General features: G+C 50.7%; 2 protein-coding genes across 9 annotated transcripts in view; one reads left to right on the top strand and one right to left on the bottom strand.

The window, feature by feature from the left end:
• FCF1 (FCF1 rRNA-processing protein) overlaps window positions 1-20,824 on the top strand; it is a 290,016-nt gene that overhangs the window by 243,459 nt on the left and 25,733 nt on the right. The window lies entirely within an intron of this gene.
• Window positions 1-20,824, bottom strand: part of AREL1 (apoptosis resistant E3 ubiquitin protein ligase 1) — a 41,897-nt gene that overhangs the window by 1,198 nt on the left and 19,875 nt on the right. For 4 of the 8 annotated variants that reach the window (XM_075753903.1, XM_075753906.1, XM_075753907.1 and 1 more), the window contains one exon: window positions 18,563-20,708. In XM_075753903.1, coding sequence (XP_075610018.1) covers window positions 20,606-20,708 — 103 coding nt within the window. In that variant the 3' untranslated portion in view covers window positions 18,563-20,605. Of the gene's footprint in view, window positions 1-5,630; window positions 5,748-15,415; window positions 16,159-17,553; window positions 20,709-20,824 lie in introns of those variants that run through there. The other 4 variants (XM_075753904.1, XM_075753905.1, XR_012835629.1 and 1 more) reach the window with 3 other exon arrangements.

Genomic DNA, 20,824 nt, shown 5'->3' with positions numbered 1-20,824 from the left:
TTCTTCCTGAGAAATTCCTCCTACACTGAACTTCTCTCAAACACACTACATTCCCTTTACATTATCTTAAACAACAAAAAGACCAGAAAAACCAAACCTGAATCAAACTTTGAATTCTACTGAGTGTTTGGGATTAAAGTAATTTCATTCCTGCTTCTGATTCCAAAGCAATCATCCTAAAAAGCAACAACTCATTTCCTTCAAGTTGCTGTTCCTTCCTTAAGACCCTCGCCTTGGCTGTCCAGAGCACAAGGAGCTTGGACTGGAAGTCCTTCAGCCCATCAGCTTTGCATATTGGAGGAAAACTGATGATGGCCACATAGATCCTGAATTGAGAATGACCAGTTGGGCTGACGTTATATCTGTATTTTAGTTTGGTTACTCTGCCATCCTGAAATTGCAGGCCCACTCCCCAGCACAAGATTTTAAGTGCTTTCCTACCAATTTGGTTGCTGGAATGGCTGTGTGAGCAGTGATCTCAGCTCATTACAATGCAGTGATTTCAAGTGGATGTTTAATGGCTTATTAATAAGTGAATCTTAGGGAACTGCAAAAAGTGGCAATTATTAGGTGGCGTGTGTTAGAGCTAAAGTAGTCAGTCTTCAAGCAATAGACTAGTTCATTGACACTTTACAGTCCCATTGGGTAATTATTGGGATTAGGCTGAGTACCCAGTTTCCCAGCTATGACTTCATAGGCTGGGAATCCAGCTCTCCGGTGACATCACAGCTCCAGAAGTCTCCCTCACCAGTTGCCACGCTGACTCTGCTGTCACCCACTCTACATGTAGGTGTGGCACACAGCCTTAAGAAAGGGCCCAGTCTCTTACAGAAAATAAGAATAACAAGGAATGAGAGTTTAACAAGGAAATAAAATGCAGGGCAACTGCAGAGAAGATGAGCAAAGCCCCCTTCCGTGCCATACCATATCAGGTCATCATCTTCTGAGAAGAGCAAGGAGCTTGGGATGGGGAAGCATCCACTTCCCACCTGGGCAGGGGCCATGCCAGGCACAGAACAAAAATCCATAACAGGGTTACAGAGATAGCACTCATGATTTTCTTGCCTCTCCCAGAACTGGGTTTGGAGCTCAGGGCAGAAGCAGGGACACCATAAGGCTGCCCTCTCTGCTAATGTTTACATCTGCCTCCGTGCCGAGCTCTGGCATGCACTTTCAGGCCATGCCTCTGCCTTCCCTCCCTCTCCCCTTCCCCCCCTCTCAGCCTGGCTGAGCAGGCAAGGCATCCTCACACAGGTCAAGCACGCACCAGTGCCAGCAGCCCAGCTGGCCACCTGTGCTCCCTCAAGACTGGCAAGCCCCAACAGCAGGGGTGGTGGCCGAGAAGGCAGCTGGCACCGTGGAGGTGGAGAGACCCTCTCCTTCCTGGCAAGATTATGGAGCAGACCCTCCTGGAGACTATGCTCAGGCACATGGAAAATAAGGAGGTGATTGGTGACAGCCAACACGGCTTCACTAAGGGCAAATCGTGCCTGACAAATTCGGTGGCTTTCTATGATGGGGTGACAGCATCCGTGGATAAGGGAAGGGCAACTGACATCATCTACCTGGACTTGTGCAAGGCATTTGACACTGTCCCACACGACATCCTTTAGTCTAAATTGGAGAGACATGGATTCGATGGATGGACCACTCGGTGGATGGACCACTCGGTGGATAAGGAATTGGCTGGACAGTCGCACTCAAAGAGTTGTGGTCAACGGCTCAATGTCCAAGTGGAGAACAGTGACGAGTGGCGTTCCTCAGGGGTTGATACTGGGACCGGCACTGTTTAACATCTTTGTCAGCGACATGGACAATGGGATCGAGTGCACCCTCAGCAAGTTTGCCGATGACACCAAGCTATGTGGTGTCGTCAACATGCTGGAGGGAAGGGATGCTGTCCAGAGGGACCTTGACAGGCTGGAGAGGTGGGCCCGTGCGAACTGCATGAAGTTCAACAAGGTCAAGTACAAGGTCCTGCGCATGGGTCGGCGCAGTCCCAAGCATGACTATAGGCTGGGCGAGGAATGGACTGAAAGCAGCCCTGAGGAGAAGGACTGGGGGGTATTGATTGTTGAAAAGCTCAACATGAGTCGGCAGTGTGCGCTTGCAGCCCAGAAAGCCAACCGTGTCCTGGGCTGCATCAAAACAGGCGTGACCAGCAGGTGGAGGGAGGTGATCCTGCCCCTCTGCTCTGCTCTTGTGAGACCCCACCTGGAGTACTGCGTCCAGCTCTGGGGGCCCCAGTACAGGAGAGACATTGAGCTGTTGGAGAGAGTCCAGAGGAGGGCCACGAAGCTGATCAGAGGGCTGGAGCACCTCTCCTATGAGGACAGGCTGAGAGAGTTGGGGTTGTTCAGCCTGGAGAAGAGAAGGCTCCGGGGAGATCTAATTGCAGCTTACCAGTACCTGAAGGGGCCTACAGGAAAAATGGTGAGGGACTGTTTATCAGGGAGTGTAGTGACAGGACAAGGGGTAACGGGTTTAAGCTGAAGGAGGGTAGGTTTAGATTAGATGTTAGAAAGAAATTCTTCACTCTGAGGGTGGTGAGGCACTGGAACAGGTTGCCCAGAGAGGTTGTGGAGGCCCCCTCCCTGGAAGTGTTCAAGGCCAGGTTGGATGAGGCTTTGGGCAACCCGGTGTAGTGGAGGGTGTCCCTGCTGATGGCAGGGGGGTTGGAACTAGATGATCTTTAAGGTCCCTTCCAACTCAAACCATTCTATGATTCTATGATTCCTCCCTTCCAGAGCCAGACCCTGTGCATCCCTGAGCCGAGGGAAGCATGTCCTGGAGGATGGCATTACTGAAGGAGGTAAGGAGCTCCCGATGTCCCTGGGGAACATCTCTGCAGCAGCAGTATCAAGGCAGAACTGCCTGCTCCGAGGCTGTGTGAGCTAGGCTGGTCTACAGGCAGCTCCTGCCGCAGGTGAGCGGGAAGAAGGCAGGCAGGCAAGGGTATGGAGCAGGAAAGGTACTTGCACAAGCCAGGAGTGCAATCTGAGAGCTGGAGATGAAAATGAAACAGCACCAGCTTGCCTTATGCCCACCAGAAGGGACAAGAGGATGCTGAAGGCTTCTCAGCACTGCCCCTGGCCTGAGTTACCCCTGCCTTGCTGCTCACTTTCAGCAAAGGCAGCTGCCCCTCTGGCACGTGCTGCCTAGTTTGTTGCTCTCGGGCTCTGCCTCCCTGCAAGCTGGGCCAGCTCTGTGGGGGTTCAGGAGGGTATGAGTATCACTGACAAAGCCTTTAGGCTTCACAAATCACCCAGCAGTACCAGTGGAGCTAAAATCCTATGTGAGAGCAAGTTTGAGATAGGGGAATAGGCCATCAGTGTGGCTGTCACCTCTGAGCCTGCAGACACCATGCGTAGCTAAGGCGGTGTGGTTTCAGCACCTTGTGCCCTGCCTCATCCCCACCATTCACAGGCTTCCTGCCAGCCTGCACCCAGGGCTGGCTGTCCTCCCTACACCAGAGGGCTGGTGCCCTCTCTGGCAGCCCACTGCTGCTGCCCATCCTCCCACTGGGACGGTGCTTCTCCCCAGTACAGCTTTCAGGAGCCAGATCCAGGCCCAGCAGCAGGACACCTTCCCCAGCCCAGGGGGGATGTCTGCTTTTCAGGCCAAAGGCACATGTGAAGTTTGGCCCAAGGAAGCAGCTGCCCCATTTCAGTTCCCCCAGCAATGCCAGTCGGGAGCCGCTGTGACCTGCAGTGCCTCCTAAACCACAGAGCTGCTGGAGAGGTTGAGGCAAACCACAGAGGCTGGTGTGTTTCCTCAGGCTAGCCCTGTGCTTCCTCACCAGGATGGATCCAGCCAAGGCTGATACAAGCTATGGACACATCCATGTTGCCCATATAACCAGGGCAGCCTCTTCTGAGTCAGCTCCAGTGCTGCTAAGCAGAGGCTGGGGGTTGAGGGATATTCTGGCTTGCCCCTTTCTTCCCTCGCAGTCTGACTCTGGGTTACTGTGAACTACGGCTGACCTACAGCTCTCTGCCTCACCTGTCCCTGCCCCAGTATCCATATCCTATATGGCACCAGCCCCTTGGCCCCTGCTCAGCTCAAGCCTCCAGCTGGCTTTGGGGCCACTGTTAGAAACATTATAGCACACCTGTTCTTCAGATGAGGGTTTACAGCCAAGGCTAGCACATCTGGATTGTAAAATAGACATTTGGAAGTTTATCAACACGTTTCCAAACAGTCTGGGTATGGCAGAGACTCTGTCTCAATGCTTTTAGTGGAGGAAGCAGCTGGGCTGGAAGGATGGTTCGGTGCCCTTCTCACGCCCTGTGCAGTCTGGGCTGAGCCCCACACACACACTCACACCCCAGAAACTGAACTGCCTCTTCCTGACACTAGTGGTCCAGGAAGCCATGTCAGCAAGGCTCATGGAGGGAAACGGGGAAGTGAAATCCAGTGCCCTTCCCACCCCAGAACCCGCTGATGCAGCTGCACCGAGCCTAGACTTCAGCCAAACATCTCATCTCCCAGAAACATCGCCTGCTCAGAAAATTGGTTAGGAGTCTGCACCATATGCGCAGGGGGTGGGGGGTGGGAAGAACTGACTCCATCAGCTCCATCCTGCGTAAAGCTGAGCTGCCAACAGCTCCAGGGCTTTCGCTCTCAGCACAGCCCTGATCAGCAGCAGCATCAAGCTGCCACTAATGGGTTTGTCAGCACCAAGCAGATCTAAAGGAAGAACGTGGCCTGCTGCCCTGACTTGTTCCACGTGCACAGCCCCTCTCATCGTATTAGTTTCTCAGATGTGCAGCTCTCACACCCGTGCTAACAACAGACCTCCCACGCAAGCATTCAGTAACGTACTCTGATTTTGGTCTCTTCCCAGTCATCCCTTGCCAACAGAAACACAGCTGATACTTCGGTGTGTGAGTGACACAGAGGCAAGAGACACAGAAGACCTGTAAAGCTGATGGAGCAGAAGGTAGCTCTGCCCCCAGAGTGCAGGAGAGCTTTGGTAACGTGGTGGGTGGTTGCTTCCCGCAAGATCTTCCGATGGCCTAGGTCTAAGTTCACAGCAGCTGATTAACAATCCTTCTCCTGATAGTAAAGCAAAGCAATGCTAGATACAGATGTGATCTCCAAAACTGCCCCTACCCTCATTCTCACCCCACAATAGCCTGGCTGGGAGCTGGCAGGGTCTCCTCTCATCTCCTTCTGTTTTGCTGGTCTGCCAGCAGGTGAAAGCAGTGTTTCTGTCCTGCAGTACTGACTGTCATGCTCTGCTTTCATCACCCCAAAGGAGAGACCACTCTGCTAACCCACTGGCTGAGCACCATACAAATATCTACAGGAATCGGCAAAGGTGGCAGAGAAGGAGACACTCCTTTCAAGCTGGAGCAGTCTTTTCACTTCTCTGCAATGCAGTAGGCTATAAATGTATTTATACCTATTTTACAGCCCTTTGGAGGCTTGGGCAGACCTGGATTCTTTCATCGGTTTCACCTGAGTGAATCTCTTCCTTCTCTAACCCAGGTGCTCTCAGTAATATCAAACTGCCTCTTTAGAGACACTAATGCAAAATGGTTCCAAGCTCAGAGCACTTCAGTGGGGAAGGCTGGGGAGGGGTGAGGGTGGAAGTGCAGGGGTAACACCAAACTCAGACACCGTACCTGCAGTGATGGAGATGGAAATGCATTTCTATAGCACTCTGCACTCAGCCAGATTCTTTGTCCTTATGCATCTGTTTCAAAAGCCTGGTGCTGGGGCTGCAGAGCTCCCAAACAATCCTGAAAATAAGAGCAGCCTGACTTAGGCAAACATATAGAAGAGCATCAGCATAGAGAGATCTGACCATGCTAGAACAGAGCCCATGACAATGGGGCCAGGGCACTGCCCCACAGTGCCGATGCTGGGACACGAGCTCAGTCCTGGCTCTGACGCAGGCTTCTTCTGTGATCTGAGATGAATCATCTAGCTTCAGCCCTCAGGTACAAAGCGGAACAGAGACCACCCCACACGCCCACTCTGTGTTTGCCCATATCCTTGCTGGGTGCTCTGGCACTAGAGTGAGTCATGTTCCATAGAACAAAGGGCATACTGTAGGAGAAAATGTCTGAATTAATGTGAGAGCTGTACGCATGCCGCTGCTTAAGAAAAACAAGCAGGTTTAGCTGCACCTACCACTGAGCACATATGACATTGTATTAAGTCCATGCTAGGGCCAAGTTTGCTACCGAGTCCTCTGCTATGCGACCTGGAGAACCTGCAAAGGTGCTAGCAGGAATTCAGGGCAAGAGGCACTGCAAGACATGACAGAGGAGAACAGGCTGGAAAATTAGGAGAGAATGGGGATTCAAAACGTCATTTGGATCTTGCCAAGTGAATTCTCCCCTCGCATCTGGATGTGCCATTGGGCCCACCTGCCCAGATGGTGTATTTTTACTAACAGGAGGCAACGTAGCTCTGTGTTTGTCAGTAAATCGAGCTGGTCACCTCTAAGCTTCCAGGTCACTGGGTCTACTGTCTCTTCCCCCGCCCCAGAGCATAAATCTGCCCCCCACCCCAGGCCCTCCCTCTCCGAGGCAGGCAGGTCTTGCTCCTGACAGCCAGCGCTTTGTTCAGCAGCTGAGCCAACGCTTCCTCCCGAGGGAGAGCCTAACTCCACAGAGGCAAAGGTCAAGTGTGCTCTTCCCAAAGCTGAGGATTGGCCTTTGCCACTTAATCCAGGCTGAGATCTCATAGCCAGCACAGAGCTTCTCCCGAGGCTGGGAACGCAGCCTTTGTGAGCAGAGGAAAGAGCACGCCTGGGGCACGGGTACAAGGGGACAGACCAAGCATCTGCCCTTCACCACAAGCCTTCGGGGCACGAACAAGGAGGCAACTAGAAAAACAACCCCTCACCAGATACTTCATCGCCATTTTGTGAAATAACCCTGCCCTTGCTCCCACCAGTTCAGGCCTAATGCCAAAGACGTTTAAGCGGGTGTTGGTGCTTAGCTTCCACGTTGCTTTACAGCCCTGCCTCCTTTAGGGAGGACTGGAAGCAAGCCAGCTTCACCACCGCAGGAGTGCCTGGAGGCAGCAGCTCAGGTGGCTTCCAACAGCACCCAGGAGTGCTCCTGCTCTGCAGTGCTCAGCCACAGCCTTGCAAGGAGCAGTGCAGGCAAGGAAGTAGTAAAGGACCCCATTGCTCTGGTTTTGCAGTGAAGGTGAGGAGGAAACAGGCTCCTACTGTCCTTGCCTCAGTCAGCCATGAGCCTCCTGGCCACGGCCAAGCAAGCAGGTGGTCCTAGCAGTGGAAAGCATTTCCTGGTGCTCTCCCAGACAATCACAGACTGGTTGAGGTGGGATGGGACCTCTGGAGATGGTCCCATCCAGCCCCCTGCTCAGGCCAGGATGCTCAGGGCCACGTCTGGTTGGGGTTTTGAAACCCTCTGAGGATGGGGGCTCCACAGCCTCCCTAGGCAGCCTGGTCCAGCATCATTCACTCTGATCTGACCTCTAACACAAGTGGCCATTGGCCACCTTTGCTGCAATGGGTTTGGTCACCACCAGAGGAGCTGGGGATGCCTTTCTTAGGGACATGACACCTATGGACCCACACAATGCTCTTGGCTGCACCTCTTGGCTCCAGTCCCCAAAGGGGTCCCTCAACCCCCAAGTTACAGGACCATATTCAAGAGGCTAAGCCCAGAGCAAAAGGAGGATGTCCCCTTCACTCGCACTGACCACACAAACACAGCGATAGCAGATCTGGCCCTTGCTGTTTCCCTCCATTTCTTGCTTTCTGTTCAAGGCAAGTGAAGAAGCAGGAGGGGGTGGGGCAGGGGACATCATTTAGCACAAAGATTTTCTTCTTTTCAGAGTTGTTTGCCTCCGAGACTGAGGAGGATTAACCCTACTGCCCCTCCATAAACACCAGACTCCCCCACGGCCATCTCCCCAGTCAGCATGGATCCACAAGGATCCCGGGCCCACAAGTGTGTTTTCACGGATCTGTGCCATTTTACCTCCCAGTACTTTTCTGGTTCTCATTAGTTCTGCCGAGCTGATGACACTTAGACATTTCTTCTCCCTGGAGGCTTTTTCTGGCACTTTAAGCTTGATTTATGCACCTCTAGCTTGTTAACACCCTGGCTGGCCAAGGACCCTTCCCCTCCCACCAGCAGATCTGAACTGTGCTGAACCTCTGCACCCACCAGAGTTAAAGCCTGAGCAGCTTTCTCCTCCTACCCCTTTCCCTCTCATTCATTGCTGGTCATTAATCACAGCAGCCCCTTTCCATGGGGGACCTGCCTCCACAGACCCAGACCTGCCCCTCCAGCTGCCAGGCAAAATCCCAGGGGCAGGTGCTGAACAGGGGCAAACCCAATTAGCAGTTGTCGGGTAACACTACCAATAACCTTAGCCTGGTCATTAACCCCAGCTGCTCAGAGGGCATCACCAGCTCAGGGTCCCTCCCCAGCCCAGCAGGATGCTTCTGGCAGGGGAAGCGGCCTCTTCCCCAGCTTTGTGTCTTCTGCTCTTGCTAGAAACTGGTTCAGAAACATAATAGTTTGGGATCTAAACAGCTCTTAACGCTTATCACTGCCTGTCCCCAGAGACAAATCCAAATCCAAAGTACAGCTACAACACATGTATATCTGTTTGCAACACCTCATTGGGGGAATTAAAGAGTGACAATGATACTGTACTTGGGACACAATGACAACTACTTCCCATCAAGCCAAACAAGACTGAGGCCAAGGCTGGTCCAGCCTACTAAACGGTGCTGGAGCTTCAGGCTGGGCATGGTACCAAACATTACAGCGGAGGCCCTCTATGTGGCCCCTAGACATCTTTGCATTTGCTGGCCTGGTGACCTTTCCAAGCTTCTCTCCATCATCCTGCTATTCCCTTTCAGGCTGTTTCTTGCTCCTTGTCCACACTGCCTGCACAAGCTATTTTGCAGGAGGAAGGGTTGTCTCTCATGAGCTGTCTGCATTGTACCTAATGCAAGGGGGAGGAGGGGTTAACTGCCTCTGCAAGGCAAACCTTGCACCTCTGTGTTGTACTTGGACACATCTGTCTTGCTGGTGTTATGGGAAGGATCTGTCCTCTAAGTCAACAACTGCTGTCACCTGGAGAGGAAGGGTGACAGTGCTGAACACCATAACCTGGATACCCTGCACATTCCCTCCAAGACCTTTGCAGTGCTCGCATCCAGCCAGGCCTGCCAGGGAGGAGGATCGAACGAGGGCAGCTGGACAGGAGCCCTGCAAGCCAGCCAGGCCTCCACGTACCGGCCACAGAATTTGCATCCGAAGCTGCTAACAAATGAGGTGAAGGAAAAGTCTGGAATGGGGACCAAGTCTGGTCGTGGTTTGAGTCCTGACTCCAGAGCAGCTGGTGCAGCCTGGCGGGCGATACACAGCTCAGCTGTCCCAAACACCCTTGCTGAGCTGAAACTTCCTCCAGCGTGGGCCAAACGTATCCTTCCACATCCCTGAATTCCTCCAGTCCAGTAAAATTACAGGTAAGGAAAGGGCTCTCTGCCCCCCTCCCAAAGCAGACTCTGTGCATCCAGGGTGGAAGGGGGGCTAAAGTCAAGAGAGCAGCTGCCCAAAATGGTTTGCAGTGATTCACCACGACTGAACATACCACCACCACCACACGCATAGGCTCCAAGATCTCATCAGCATATCATCTAGAGCAAAAAATGTTCCTCAGCTTTCGCCGTGCTGTGAGCTCCCCTTGTAATGCGGGTGCCCCTTCCTACTCTGCTTACAGAGCTGGGGCAGGCTCTCTTCCAGCTGGATGCCATCCAGAGCCTCCACTGACATCCAGAGAAGGGAGCAGGAGGTGCTCAGAGGGGTGGGAGAAGGGATAGAGATCAAGGCTCAGGGTTTAAGTGGCACTGCAAGAACCCAACACCTGTGGGTGTTGGGGTGAGAGGCACCATGGCATCAGACCTTTCTATCGCTACAGCTTTGGAGATTTCCCTCTTTCCATCTGCCTTCCCACCATCTGCTGAGGCCACTGCAGGGGAGAGGAGGTTTGCAAGGGTCACTCTTGGGCTAAAGCAGATGGAAAGGACCTGCTGCGAGCATTTTACTAGAGATGGGCCAGACAGCTGCAATATGCCCCCTGGTTCCCCAGTCCTGCCCACGGCTCACTGGGTCATCCTGCACATGGAGAGTACCAGGGCCATAAGAGCTGGCTCACAACTGCACACACTGCCTGGAGGCTCGCCTGCAATGGCAAAGGGTTTGCAGCTGGACAAAGGAGTGAATTAACAAGCTGTTTAAGTCCTTCATCAGGGGTCTGAACAAACAGATTCTGCCAGGAGCTGGTCTCTCCCCCTTCTGGGGAGAGTCCTTCTGGTCAGAGATGGTTTATCGCAGCACTCCCAGAGGAGGAGAACCAGCAGCACCTTTGTTTGCTACACAGAGCTCCAGGGCCTTCTCCTCCCCCTGCACCTTTGAACCTGCTCCAGACATCTCAGCCCTGCAGGTATCCAAACCTGGCCTGCTGTGGACCTAATTAACTCCCTTGTTCATTTATGGTCTTTTGTCACTAAAGTAATTGGTGAACAGAGGCAAGCGGATCCTCATGTGTGCTCACATGGACTCAACTGCTCCATTTGGTCTGCTGGGGAAGCCCTCTCCTGGTCGCCAAGGGTCCCCGCAGTCCCACTCTGTGCCCAGCCTCTTCAGGATCGGCTAAGGAGAGCACGCTGCCTCCCTGTTCCCAGCAAGCTCCCTCAGTACCTCACCAGAGTCTTCTCAGGGCATGACACCTTTGAATTCAAGCAAGAAAGTTTTCCTGGACCATGGGCCATGCTCTAACCTCATCTCCCTCGCTAGCACAGAGACTCCTCTCGGGGTTTCTCATCACTCCCTTTTGTTTGCATGTTTGCTCATGCACACATGCACGCTCAGAAGGCTCCAGCTCAGGGGGCAGGTGCAGACACCAGGCCTGGCAGTGATGCTGCCACACTGGTTTCTCCCCTCATTGGTACCCACTCAGGTTTGCACACAACCAGATGGATTTAAGAGGAACATGACCCTACTGCTCTTTTACCCACCACCCCCACCATGTTCCCTCTTACCCCTGGCACCACACAGATGGAGAGCAGCAGGGCCCTTTCACAGGGGGATGCCTGGGCAGGATTATCTCAGGGCTCCTGGACCAAACAGGCAGCTGCTCAGCCTTTGGAAACCTCCCTTGCCTTTGTTCCTTGGCCTTCTAGGGCTGGGGGAAGGGATCCCAATGAACATGTTTGTGCTGTTCTTAATAGGGTGTTGTGTAATGCAGAGGGAAGTGACTACACCGGGGACCCCAGCTGAGAACAGAGACTTTAATCCTGCTGCCCAGGGAAAACTTGGAAAAAATACCTACATCTGTTCTGTTGCATTAGGCTCATGGCTCAGAGGCTGACAGCTGACCCTGGCTGCTCATGATGCCAAGGTACAGCCCCTGCCAAACAGTGCCAGGCTAAATTACCATGACTGATTAGAAAGGCAAAAGGCAGCCAGAGAAAACTGAGGAGGGAGCTCTCCCTGTGCAGGTTTCTGGAGAAGGGAGAAGGCGAAGTCAGAGTACATCAGGGCACTTTGTCTTCACTGCCACCTTGGCAAACAGAGTGGAGAAGGAACAACAGCGGAAGAGAACAGGGCAAGGATGAGCTGCAGGGAGAGGGATGAAAGTGAGGAGGCAGCTGCATCCATCTCTCCATGGAGCTCACCAAGGATGGGCTTCAGGAGACAACCATCCTCTTCGTTGAAGATGTGCTAGGCTGAGGCCATGGAGGAAAAAAGTGCTCTTGTATCTACAAGTAGAGTTTGTGGCCTGAGAAGGGTACAGGGCAGATCTCTCCCTGCCATGAGCATGCCAGCTATAGAACATATAAGATCACGGGTGTGGGGATCCCTGACCCAGCACCACCACACAGCTCCCTTCCAGGCTCAGACTTTGTCATCACCTCACATCCATGCAAGCTGTTAACACCCAGTTCTGTGAAGGATGCGCCTGTTCCTTATTCAAGTATCAAATTGGCTCAACCCTAATTAGCATGACATCTACAACAGGATTAAAGCAGATTCTGCCTTCCTCTTCCTGCCTAGGGCCACCAGCTGCCAAACACTCCTCCAGGTCAGCATCCTGCACAGGACAGCAGCTAGCTTCAAGAGAAGCAGAAAGCAAGCTGCTTTCTAACTCCTGTCTGTCAGAGGCAGGCTTTGGCCCTGAAGCAGGAAGGTTGGTTTGCTTTAAATCTTATTTAACCATGCATGTTTTCATTATCCACATCCATCTCACACACTCTTAGGAGGACAGGGAGGAAAGCTCTTGCTTTCCTCGGTCCATCTGTGAAGCAGACAGCTTTGATTAGCCATGTGCTTGTTGCCTTTCAATCCCTGCTGGCTGTCGCTTTGACCTTGTTGGACAAGACAAAGGGATCAGGAAGAGCTGCATGTTTCCTCTGCACCCTTGCCTTTTATAAACTTCTATTTCAACACCACAACCTTGTACCGGACTCCGGTCCTCCATCTGTCTCCACAGACTACCTCTTCACCCAATCCTAAACCTCCAGTGCTGAACTGAGCTCTTGAGCAGCAGGGATCCTGCTGAGAAATGCAACCAGAGAGATGCCTTCTGATCCATAAGCATTTCTCCACTAGAATCTAAAGATGCTTCTCAGGTCCAATACCACCAGTCCCACAACTCTTTCCCTTTCTCCCGCTGCTGTTGCTGCTGACCTGGTGCCTTTCCCTCTGCTCCTTACACTGCCTGGAAGCAAATCCGTCAAGGTCAGAGCCTCAGGCCTGCGCCAGTACGGCAGCACTGAGTGCATTACACCTCACTAATGTGTTTGGTATGCAGCCCCTCCGAAACCCTACTACTTTGCACTTAAATCGCAGCTCAGCCCTGCTCAGGAGGAGGAACCGGAGGGGCTGAGGCACAGCAGAGCCAGCTCCTACAAAAGCATTCCCAGAGCACCTTCCAAAGCTAATTCCAACAGGCCACTGACACCACTAACTGCAAAGTGCAAAGCCAGCTGGGCCAAGCCAGCTCTACCTAAAAACAACCTGATGCAGAGAGTGCCCAAGGCAGGCACTGCCTGCTCAGGGACCATTTCAGGATAGTTACCCCTTGAGGGTGGTAACAGGGTCCTTTGGTCCTTTTTGCCTCCTGTTCTGGAACTGCTGCGCTGCTCCAGTCACCTACTGCAACTCATCCAAGCTCATATCAACTTCCATTCCCCCAGTTTCTCTGAGAGGCCAGTGGTACCTACAGTTAATAAAGCCAGTCCATTTAGTTATAATGAGCCCTAAAAAGAGAGTATCAGCTGTCTCTGTGCGTAAACTCAATTCTGCTTTCCTGGTCTGCGCATTAAAACTCCCTCTCCCCTGGCAAACCAATGACTAATGTGTGTCTCAAAGCCTGAGAGAATACATCTAATCTGGTTAGTGTTACTGCTGTTGTTTGTTCATATTAAGCACATTATTCTTACTAAGCTATTTGTCCTGAGTCTCCTGAGAGAGTGTGTGCTGCAGGTTAATCATACATGTGTAAATCCAACTTCCTTTCCTGCATTTTAAATGTGTTGCCTGTTGGAAAACAAAAGGACGAGGGGAAGCGGTACAACAGGGACTTATGCCAAAGCAGGGGATGCTTCCTAGATGCTCACTTCTCATATGCTCCAGTCTGGGGGTTAGAAGCACAGCAACAGAATCTGTCGGGCAACTCGTTTGCTAGACCAAGAGGTCTGCTGAACAACAACAAAAAAACCCGACAACAATAACCCAACGTGCAGGGTTTCAAGAGAGCTGAAGTTGGCCACTCTTAAATCTGACTAGCTAAAGTTGACTATCGGCCCCCCTCTGGTGGCCAACTAGCCACAGTCACCTTCGGTGGGCAGCACAGGGCTGCCACATCGCTACCTGTCCCTGCACCGAGGAACCTTGCACATCCTTGAGCCCCGCATCACCTTGAGCATTCCTGAGCTCAGGGCAGCACAGATCTGCTCAGAGGAGTGTTGGGCAGCAGACTGCAGAGCACAGAGATGAGTCAGGGAGCGTGGCAGACCTGGGCACCAGAGCAGATGTCATGAAAGTCTAAAAGGTAAAGATTCATTACCGTAACAGCCAGCATCTGCCCAGTCCCTCCAACTCAACATCCTTAGGGCTATCTTGATTTTTACTAGCAATTCTGTGTAGCACTAGGAGCCCTCATCTTGAAACAGGGCCCCATGGTGCAAGGAGCTATACAAAATCTGGACAGAGACTGACTGCTCTTTGGGGTGGGGAATGAGGGGGAGAGAGAGCACAAAAGATGAACAGGAAGAGAGTGAGCAGAAGGAAACAAGACAACACTGGTCAGGATAAGAGATAGCAGCCAGTGAGCTGCTCTCAATAGGCGAGGACATGCAGCAGAAAGACAACAAACAGTTCAGTATCTTACTAGAAGACACCAAGGTGACATTTTTGTACTATAATTTTTAGTTTCAACAGCGACTACAATTGCTACCAGTGTATTAGGTGTTGTTCCCAATATGAACAGGCCTGGGAGAGGGAAGGCTGTGTACCACTGCTGGCTGCTCTAGTCATAGACAAGGGAGAAGGGGCTGCTGGTTCTCCCTAAGAGTCCCAGTCTGTAACACACTAGAGGCCTCCACAAATCTGAGCTAGTCTCTAAACAGCAAATTGCTTCCCCAGACAAATCTGAACCCCCCAGAGTTGGTTCCATCATCCCCCAAGAAGGCTGCAGAGAATTGTATTTCCCTGCGTTTCTTCACCCACTGCTGTAAGCGGCACTACGTCATCTTGAGGCAACCTCACACTTCAGCTACTGAAGCACAGGAGAGCCTCAAGCAGCTGTTCCCTCTGGTAAGAGGTACAAGTACTCAGAAAATTGCATGGGTTTACAGGCCATCAGAATGATGTTAGCATAAATCCCTAAATTAAGAGGTGGGTACAGGCCAACACACTTCTTGCAGCTTATCAGAGAATTACCTCAAGAGGGAGAGAAGAATTTGGTTTTGGCCACTGCAGTCACTTCCCCAAAAACCACCTAAACTCAGTCTGGCCTTCACATGCCTCAGAGAAAACTCTGGAGTAGCCTTAGACCAATTCCAGTTTCTCCATCCCTCATATGGTACATGAACTTTGCTTTATCTGTATTCATTGCAGCTTTATACCAAGGCTGAGAAGCTTGGCTCTCGGCCTCACTCCCCACTTCCAACCCCGTGTACAATTGCCCACGCCTTCACATACTTCATAGCACGCCATCCCTGCAGAAGGGTAGCTGGAAAAGACTGATTGGGAATTTTGGGTGAACTTCAGCTACAGCTGTTTCGTTTTACTGCAAAAAAAGTTATAGCAAATTATGTCTAAAAATGAACACATTCATGCAGTAACACCTCCCTCCTACAGTCAAGTTTCATGCTCTGGAGAGCAGAGATTAGGGTTTCTCACGCATCCAATGAAAAAAACAAACAAGGAAAGAGTTTAAGAGGAAGATTCTAAAATTTCAGATTCTGTACCATAAAGCTGAAGCCAAGACAGGCTGAGGTTCTGGTGGACTTTGCTGTTTCCCGTAAGTGTTTTCCCTTTCTAGTTCCCATAATTGCACATTCAAACTCTTTCTGCTGTCATGTGCCAGGTCAGTCAGACACAAGATGGTAGCAGAACAGCCAAAACCATACAAAACATAGTAATTCACTATGGGAACCAGGAGTTACAGCCTGGTCCAACTGACGAAATCAGCCATAACACTATGAAAGCAAGAAGAAATCTTATCCAAATTAAGCAGCATTTCCCCATTTTCTCATTCAGGTATCTGAAGAAATTTCTTCTCCATAGTTCTACAATTGAGGCAAATAGAAAGTTGAGCAGAGGAACTGACTGGACAAAAATCCAGTTTCCCAAGCAGCACCTCTTGACACATCTCAGGTCAAGTGGCCATGTACGGAATCAAGGATCCTACGACATCAGGCAACTCCTTGCTTTGCTGGAGACACAAGCTGGGGTATGAGGGATTCCAGCGTGAAGTGCACAGGCATGATTTCTCTCCCAGCCCCAAATCCATGCCAGGTGCCAGGATGCATGGAGGCTGTGGAGTCAGCAACAGGCCACTGTTGCTGCTCCCTCTCCAAGACATCACAAGAAACTCATGATCAGGATGGACAATGCGGGCAGCCAGATGATATCATGCATCCTGTAAAGACAGGCAGAAATTTTAGAACCTACTTCATGCTAAAGTAATCCAGCAAGCTGAGCTCTCTCCTTCACACCCAAACAAGACAGCGTTTCTGAAAACTCCAGCCTCAGCTTGGCCCCCTTCCCATGAGTAATACTGGTCATGGCGTGTAAAGACATGCTCACATGGTTTGCTATGTATCATTTTGCTCATGCCAGGTTTGCAAAGTCACCCACCTTTTAGTGCCCTGACCCCAACTCCAGCAGCTCCAGACTCACCACCTCTGCCATTTCCAGGGTACACTGGAACTTTGGTTTCTGGATTCCTCATAACGCTCACCACTGCTTTATCTAACCTCTGTCTTCTCCGAGTCCAGTGTAAGCCATCTTTATTTCTACAGGGAGCCTCTAAATAGTACCATGACCCAGCACAATGCTACAGAGACAATCCCTGAGGCTCACGTACACTGCTCACTCTCTTTAGCTAGTGCTCATGGCTTGAAAACCAGAATGAAGCCTAGATGCTGGTTTAATAATACATGAGAACATCTGCCTAGTTACATGGTGGAACACACGTGGCCAGCCAATGCTATGCTGGCTGAAGATGGGCTAAATGTTCATACAGCCTAGGAAACAGCGTTTTCATCATTTTACAGGCAGCAATGCCAATGGACACAGAATCATGTTGCAGAACCTTCTCAAGTTTTAGAGCTATGACTTTAATCCTTAAGCTACCAAAAAGAAAAAAAAGTAAAAAAAAAAAAGAGTCCAAGGGAAACCAGTGATAAATTGAATGCTTTTAAGCAGAGCTGGGAACAGCTCAAGCTCAGAGAATCACAAAAATTGGATATTACGCCTGACAGCAACAAGCCGTCAACTTCCTAATTACTCCATTGTTTGTTAGCACAGACACGTGCAGGTACATTGCTTCCACTCTGCTATCTGAAAGCTTTTTGTACAAACTTAAAAACGTGCAAAGGACTCAAACGCCCCCTCTTCTCCTGGCTTCATCAAACCCTCTTGACAGTACAGTGAAGCACAAGCATCTCAAAAAGGCAGGTAATACACAGTGAGATGAAAAAGTAATTGCACCAACTGCATTATTAATTTACATTAAATTAATGTAAAATAAAATTAAAATACTTTCTGGCATTACTAGCTGCTTCAGCCTATTTTCCAGTGTACTGCAGAAGCCTGTGAGCCTCAGCTCAGAGTCCTGCCTCTTCCCAGAAGCTCACAGGTCCTGGGCTCAGTCAGGCATCCTGAAAGGCTGCAGGTGGAGAATCATCCTCTCTGCCCTGCAGCAGACCTCAGCGAGACACCCAAAGACCTGGAGAGGCCCCTTGCCCATGGACAGCCCTAACCAGTTTCATTCCCTCTGTGCAGCCCTGAAAGAACGCTGAGCTGAGAAGGCAACATTTTAAAATATTTTATTTATTATACAAACTATTTACAAAATCAGCTACTACAACCACAGGCTTCCAAATTTTGGCTGAACTCTGCCAGAAACTCACCAGAGGGAACTAGGATTTGACCTGTATCATCCACAGCTCCTGGTTTCTAAAAACATGCAACATGTCCTGCAGGTACAGGCTGAAGCCAGGCCCTCTGCACCTCAAAGCAGCTTCAGGAGACACGGAACCTGTCTGAGATGATACCAGGATCCCAAAGATTAAGGGCCTCTATTAAGTGAGAATAAATAAAGGATAAAAAGAAAAGTAACGAGCCTCTGCCAGAAGTAACATACAGTACAGGTGACCAAAGCACATCCCCATTGCCGGTGTTAAGGGCAGCATAAAAAATGACTGCACTGGGAAAGGGTACAAAGCTAGAGACAAGTTTAGAAACATTGTGATGGATGTCAGAAACATGGGAATAGCTAGGGGCCTGTGGAAACAATGGGGATGGGTTTAGAGCACCCATCACAGTTCTGACTGCACTTGTGTTAAGAAAGTCCTTGGCATCTACACAGCTGCTGGGAAGCGTGGGATGCTGGCTGCAATGCCATGAGAAGCATTTAGGAGCTCTTTCCAGCAGAGGAAGACTGCCCAATGTCCAACTACTTTGTCCTCAGAATAAAAAAAGTCCAGCTCAAGAGAAGAAGGGAGCAGAAGGGAGAAGATTCCTGAGGAAGATGTCACTGGTGGAGTTGGCCCATAGCTGCAAGGCTGGAAACATCATCACCAGGTGAGATTGCAAGACAAGGCTGCAATGGGGGAACAGCACCAAGCTATGCCTCCCAACAAACAGGAGTTAAGCCAAGCACCACCACCTCCTCTCAGTTTCTGGAGGAAGCGGTGAAGTGGTGGCATGGAGAACACAGGAGCTGTAACTCTACTGACCACGAAAGCCACCTGCAGTCTAAGTAAAATGGTACCATACTCTCCACCCAAAGGAGATCAGGACCTTGCAGAATGGAGCCTGCACTACTAAAGGGATCTGTCTGAGCGCAACAGTGGCAACTCTCAAGCTGGCAGCCTCCCAGCAGCCCGGTGCCAGTGAGGGCATGAATTCACAAGGCAAAGAAATCCCCAAGTAGTCCCAACGCTCAGCTGGCTCCTTTTTGGCACCAAAATGGCTTATTTTTTTCTGTACAGAAGTAACACACTCAGCCCAAGAGTGGCTAAGATGCTGCCTTAAAAACATTTTCTAGATGTAGAATGTTTTCCCCAAATTCCCAGTTGATTCAACTAAGCTATACTGGAAAAGCACACATAGTTATTTTAAAATATCCATACTGTGCAGAAGTCTGCCCGGATCAGCTTGAGGACAGCAGAAGGGGGCTGAAGAGGATGATGTGACTTTTTACGTAATACAGTGTTCTAAAATTAGCTCAGGGATGCCAGTCTGAGACTCCATTCTGGAAGAAATCCAGCAATTCCACAATCCAGTGAAAGCTTACATTGCAGGCAACAGCAATACAGGTTTGCACTTTGACTCCTGCACACCTTTGATTCCTGACTTGAACTGTCTAAGGGACTGTTGACAACTTAAAAGATCTTGAATTTTGCTTCACTGAAGAACTCATCAAGATTCCCAGATCCCCCTTCCCTTTATTTCCCTGGGAAGGGCTGACTGGACTGCCAGCAACAATACACCCCAATCATAAGCTTACTTCTCACGCTGGTCTGCCCCCTCCTCTCCCCACAAGCCAGACAACGGTGAGTGTTGGCTGTTGAGCGATCACTTGAGCAAAGTTCCAGTTAATGTTTTGTGCTCGAAAGCCAGCAGCACTGAATGGAACAGGAGTAAAGGAGAGCTGAAGAAAGAAGGTAAGGAAGATTGGGAGGACAGAAAGCTAGCTGCTCTCCAGGCACCAGCACCCCTCTGGAAACACTGCCTGAAATGCAGTAGAGAAAGAGAAGCCTCAGGCTGCTGCGTGATAGAGGTAGAAACCAAGACCCTGTGGGATGCCGAGGTGGAGGTACCACATTCTGCCCAGTACCATCACCCCAACAACAAACGAGCCCAGTGCACGCTGTAGCTGCTTACTGACCTGTCACTGTTAACTACACAACATACATACCCTGAAGGTGAATGTGGGATAGGCATTGGTGCTCAGCATTGAGGGATCACACTCATGCCCATACTCTCTCTCCTGAGGAAGCGAAAAGAAGGCAAGGGCATGGGACAGCTTCCTGTGCAAAATCAACTGTCAGAAACATTCAGTGGAGGAGAAACTCCTCTTCCAGTTCATTTGCAGAGGCTCATTACCAGCCACTGCTGGAGAAGGACGCTTCTGCTGCTGGACCCTGGCGGAGGTAGTACAGGATCACTGTCAGGGTCAGCACTTGTGCTCCGATGAGATTGTTCTCCCCTTTGGGTTACTCCCTCCAGTGGATACTGCCCATTTTTCTCTGTGGCACAGGCGACAGCAGCATCCAGAGCAAGATGGAGAAGGAGAATCAGAAACCCTTCTGGGTCAAGTGCTGAAAGGATGCACAACCCTACGCTCTTCATGAGTCAGAGTTAGATGAGCTATCACAGAACATCACTGGGGAAGTCGAGCCAAGACACGGAAAGTTACTAAGGCTTCCCATGAGCCAGGTTTCCAGCAGAGCTCCATGCTGGTCTTCCCTCTTCCTCCCAGAGAGCTACGATAACGGCAGCTCAGCAGATCTCCTGCACCTCTCTAACTTCTGCTTCTGAACTTCATCTTCTCACAAAAGGATGGGTGTACAGGGTGCAGGGAAATCAAGTGCAATATCTCCTTGATGAATGCACCACAGTCCTTTTGCTGTTTCACATCGAACCAAAGGGAGAATCAGGGAAAGGGAAAAGATGAGCTCTTGATGACATATTTGACGGAAAGGCCACGTGACATCTTCCGGATGACAAATTCCTTTACATGGAGTCTTTGCTCTGCTTCCATCGCCCATGCGAAGGCAAGGAGAACAAGCAGAGGACTGAACCTGGCTCTTGCCACAAAGAGCCAGGAGGCTAAACAGTCTCCTGGAAAGGGGAAATCACAGCATGCCAAAGCCCTCACAACCCTCACTGATAGCTAGCTGCAGCATCTTGTGCACATCTTCATAGGAGTCGTAAGTAGGGAGGCACAGCTGGTTAAAACTGTAAAACAAAAGAAAAATTCCATTCAGACTAGAGGGGACCACCCCTTCAGCTGCTTTTAGATGGGTTGACACGAGCATCACACATATAACATGTTACACACTGCTTGCCACTAC

The sequence above is a fragment of the Balearica regulorum genome, chromosome 5, assembly GCF_011004875.1.
Source record: "Balearica regulorum gibbericeps isolate bBalReg1 chromosome 5, bBalReg1.pri, whole genome shotgun sequence".
Classification (NCBI taxonomy): Eukaryota; Metazoa; Chordata; class Aves; order Gruiformes; family Gruidae; genus Balearica; species Balearica regulorum.
The sequence above is the reverse complement of the archived record's forward strand: the minus strand, read 5'-3'. Positions and strand labels throughout refer to the sequence as shown.